The 4,414-nt window shown below is 46.4% G+C and overlaps 1 protein-coding gene across 2 annotated transcripts; it reads left to right on the top strand.

The window, feature by feature from the left end:
• The first annotated feature begins 256 nt into the window (after positions 1-256).
• Rpl34 (ribosomal protein L34) lies at positions 257-3,818 on the top strand. Of its 2 annotated transcripts, none has more exons than XM_034501429.2 (5): positions 257-297; positions 1,521-1,594; positions 1,676-1,775; positions 2,008-2,111; positions 3,685-3,818. In XM_034501429.2, the coding sequence occupies exons 2-5, from the start codon at positions 1,530-1,532 to the stop codon at positions 3,767-3,769; spliced, it is 354 nt and encodes a 117-aa protein (XP_034357320.1). In that variant the 5' UTR covers positions 257-297; positions 1,521-1,529; the 3' UTR covers positions 3,770-3,818. The 2 variants fall into 2 exon arrangements, with proteins under 2 accessions (XP_034357320.1, XP_034357321.1); XM_034501430.2 differs by lacking the exon at positions 257-297 and adding an exon at positions 333-495.
• Positions 3,819-4,414: the final 596 nt, after the last annotated feature.

The raw sequence follows: 4,414 nt of genomic DNA, 5'->3' as shown, positions 1-4,414 counted from the left end.
AGTTGGGGAGGGCTCCTCTATCATTGCTTTCGCTCCCTCAGCATTCCTACACCTAATTTTTCACCTGACGTTCCTACGCGTGGCTAAAGACAGCTCGCGCCTACGGAAGCCATACTACAAATCCGAAGCTCAACGCGGTCCCACCTACACAGGTCCCCGCGTCCGTTTCCGTACAACATGGCGGCGCGCGCGCCGACGCGCCGCTTTCTCTGACGTACTTCCTGTCCGGCGCAGTCACATTTGACCTTTGAACCCGCCCGCCTCTTCCTTTTCCTCTTCCGGGGACGGTGCTTAGAGGTATGGTGGCCTGCCTCTGGTCTGTGTTTTTACTGTTTACGATCCGTAGCCATCCGAGGAGTTAGGCGGGCGGGACGCACTCGGGAACGGTGCTGTGGCTGGGATTAGTGGTGAGGGGCGAGGAGAGGTGCGTACCGGGCGGGAAACTTCGGCTCGTAGTTTCGGAAAGCTCTCCGTCAAACCAGCGCTTCCGAAGCGGTGAGTAGCCGGAGCCCCGCGCGCCTCGGCCGCCGGGTACGGAGAGCGAGAGGCTTAGGTCGTGGTTGTGAAGCGCTTAGGATTGGAACGGTGGAGTCGTCGGGGATCGCGGCCTCCGGCTGCTCCCCTGTTAATGTCTGACATGGTGGCTAGTGAGCTAGCGAGACGCGATAGCAGGGCCCGTGGCGCAGTCCGGCTTGGTTATGAAGATACAATTAAAACAGTGGCGGCTTAGGTCCTTAAACACTGGTCTGTGTCGCTTTAGGTGCGTGGCATTTGGGCTCCTTTTAAAGCGGGTGTTTGGAAGGTGGGGAAGATGAGTCAGTTTGGCTGCTCCTGCCTTAGGCTTCTGCTACGTGGGGAACTAGTGCTAAATAGGCGCTTCAGCCATTTGTCCCAGGCTTTGAGACTTGACAGCCCGCCTTAAAACAGAGTTGCGTGGGCCGAGTACTTGTAAAGGTCTTGGGTAGAATGCTCGCCCGGCGCGTTGAAGATCTGGATTCCAAATGCATCACTGCTGCGGGTCGGAGGGTCGTTTAGTAACTGATCCGATAAGGAACTCGGTTCCGGTTTTAAACAGCACAAAACCCGGGTCCCGTTAATAAACAGATTAACTTCTCGGGGAAGCTGCTTTGGGACAAGACCTAGATTCTAAACAGATACCTTACCATTTGTCAGCACTGTGGAGAGTGGAGATAGTTCAGTGTCTTGATCTTCCCTGGTAGCTGTAGATCTTGGTTGAAAATACTGTCTTAGAGCCCAGGAAGGAGCTGGCTCTGTATTGCCAGCAAATAGCGCTGCTGGGAAATCACCTAAGGGTCCCACTTGTCATCCTTTAAATTAGTGTTACCAAACAAAACAGACTTCTTGAGGAATGAGCCATGATCAGGATTTTCACCAAACTCCATGCTTGTCTACCAGTAGGAAATGTGTATGAATGTAAGACACATGTGGTGATGCTTTGACCTTTAATTTACCTTACAGTGAAAGGTGATTTTTTTTTTTTTTAATTCTCTAAATTTTAGGCACTCAAGATGGTCCAGCGTTTGACCTACCGTCGTAGGCTTTCCTACAACACAGCCTCTAACAAAACTAGGCTGTAAGTATTTGCAAGTTTAATAAGACAATTATTGTTGCTTTCTCTGTGATGTACTGAGCTGCTTACAATCTCTGTTCCTAGGTCCCGGACCCCTGGCAACAGGATTGTTTACCTTTACACCAAGAAGGTTGGGAAAGCTCCTAAATCCGCATGTGGTGTGTGCCCAGGCAGACTGCGAGGGGTAAGTGCCCTTTTGAGAGAGTCTTAATCCCTCAGTAGCGAAATAGTGAAGGCCAACTTGCTGCTAAGATTCTTGGGAGCTATTAAATGTCTGGAGTCCAAAGTAACCAGTTCGAGAGGTGACCAGTGGCTTCCGGGTAAATCCGGTAGACTTTCCTGTTGTGACCTGGTCCGGTTACTATGAAATGTCTTTCTTCCTGAGCATCTTAAGGTAATTAGTCTTTGTTACACAGGTTCGTGCTGTGAGACCCAAAGTCCTTATGAGATTGTCTAAGACAAAGAAGCATGTCAGCAGGGCCTATGGTGGGTCCATGTGTGCCAAGTGTGTCCGAGACAGGTGAGTGGGGCGTCTGTGTTTGTTACTGCTAGGAGATAAGGGGTCTCGTGAAACCCTCGAGATGCTCCTGTTGTGTTGGAATCTGGAGGTATCTTGAAAATAGCATTGGTTTATAGAGAACAGACGAGAGATGCAGAGTTGGTGTTCGATAGTAGGCAGCTGTGGAGGAGCCAGTCTTGGGGGTGTGGGAACAGGTGTTGGTTTGGGTTGCTGATTGAGAAGGTGACAGACAAAGCCAGGAAAGACTGAAGGGCTTAGAAAGCTTTAGTCTTGGGATGAGGGAACTCATGAATCTCAAGCAAAAGCTGAGGGTCTGGCTTATTATGATGAAGGTTTGGGTATACAGAAGCTTAGGCAGCAAGAGGAAAGTGCCCTTGCCTTACTACCTGATGGCCTAGAGAGGGTTTGGTGGCAAGGGGACTGAATATTTTGGATACCGGATAGTTATAAGGATGGTTGTGGAGTATTTGCTGAGTGCCAAATAACATTCAGAGCTTCTGGGTGGGTTGGTTTGGGGGAAGAAACCAGCACTTGTGTTTTACACTCAGAGTTACTACTGTGCAGTGCTCAGAATGTCTAAGGAGAGAATGGGAGGACTGGTGAGGGGAGAGTTGAGAGGCGGAGTTAGACAAACTCTGGTTTGTTTGGTAGTTTACAGAATGCTCGGACCAAGTGGGTTTTGTTTCTTGAGGACACTCTCCCTGCCCTGTTTGTGGGAGTTGTTCATTAAGAGGAGGAAGGCCTAGTATGTTAATACAAGCACAGGTCAAATGTTCTGTAATGCAGGCAGTCTGAACTTCATAAAGTTTAGAAGAGAAATCTTATGCAGTTGTTGAAACTGGGTTGACATTTGAGGTCATACCTGAATGATACAAACAAAGGATTTGGAGGTGCTGGTGTTTGACCTGACACCAGAAGGAGGAGGTGAAAGGGGGCTGGGTAAAGTGGTGAGTTTTGAGCTATAGGAATTTGCTTGGCATATTTGATTCGTGGTCTACAGACTCTAGATTTGGTCCTATCAAGACTGTGTCCTTGGCTCCTTTCTTTACACACATACCACGAGTCCTAGTTCCCAGCTGGGAGCTAGAATTATGGAAAACCATAAAGTGATTAAAACATTCTGTGACATTTTAATAATATATGTCCTGAATCCTGATGCAAAAGTATTGCCAGAAGCTATCTTAAGTGATGGTCTTGTCTTGTGGATACTGTCTGTTAGGTTTCTGTTGCTGTGATAACCATGACCAGAGACAACTTGGGGGTAGATGTTAAACAACCCTAAATGATTCTCAGTCTGGGGACATTTTCTTAATTGATGTCCCCTCTTCCTGTATGACTCTAGCTTATGTCTAGTTGACATAAAACTTGCCCGCACAGCACATGTATTTTATAGTTGATCATGAAGCAGTCAAGGCTACTTGGAATTGGAGATTAGTCCTGCAGATGTTCGTGTAACTTCACAAGCTTTGTGAATTTTTCTTTTTACATTCTTCTAGGCTCTTGATTGCTTTGCTCCGTCTTACAATGGTGACTTTCCTGTGTTAAATAATGACTGCTTTGTTTTTCTTTCTAGGATCAAGCGAGCTTTCCTTATTGAAGAGCAGAAAATCGTTGTGAAAGTGTTGAAGGCACAAGCACAGAGTCAGAAAGCAAAATAAATATGCAATTTTTTTAAATAATAAAAATCAAGGCTTGGGTCTACGGTTCTGTTATGTGTGGTTTGTTTTAGTACTTGAGGAAAGGAGATGGTGGCTGGAAGTCACTGGATACTAGGATCTTGAGAAGTTCCTTTGATTAGGAATGGTTCTTGCGGCAATGGTAGCACACACCTTTAATCCCAGCACTCAAAAAGGGAATGATTCTCTTCTACTCTTGATGACACTTAGACCGTTTTGTAGTATCCTCTACACGATCAAACCAGAAACCAGCCTCAGGCTGTTTTGAATGAACTTTTTTAAAGTTTACTGATGGTCTGTTAATATGTACAACAACCCTGAATGGTTGTCAGATGGTGAATTTTATTGCATTTTATTCCAGGTTAGGACCTTAAAATATGGGCTTTACTTTGGTGTTAATGCTCATTGAACAAGTTTCCTGAAGCTCCTTAATGCTGAGAGAGCCAACACTGGTCCAGGGCCATACAGAAGTCTATTTCCTATTGTGTTTCTGTTGTCTGTTCCAGATTTAGCCATTACCCCAGAAGCTGGTGATATGATGTGTCTGTCTATAGAGGAGGGACATAGTTACTATGTCTTCCATAGTAACTGAGTAAAAGGCAGAAATCTATCACATACATGGAGGCA

This window comes from Arvicanthis niloticus, chromosome 4, assembly GCF_011762505.2.
Source record: "Arvicanthis niloticus isolate mArvNil1 chromosome 4, mArvNil1.pat.X, whole genome shotgun sequence".
NCBI classification, from domain to species: Eukaryota; Metazoa; Chordata; class Mammalia; order Rodentia; family Muridae; genus Arvicanthis; species Arvicanthis niloticus.
This window is presented reverse-complemented; position numbering and strand designations above follow the sequence as displayed.

Bases quoted from the DNA above. Each gene is read 5' to 3' on its own strand.
- Rpl34 (XM_034501429.2), top strand. From the start codon at position 1,530: ATGGTCCAGCGTTTGACCTACCGTCGTAGGCTTTCCTACAACACAGCC. The intron at 1,776-2,007 runs GTAAGTGCCCTT...TTTGTTACACAG, and splicing joins GCCCAGGCAGACTGCGAGGG to GTTCGTGCTGTGAGACCCAA. The intron at 2,112-3,684 runs GTGAGTGGGGCG...TTTTCTTTCTAG, and splicing joins GCCAAGTGTGTCCGAGACAG to GATCAAGCGAGCTTTCCTTA.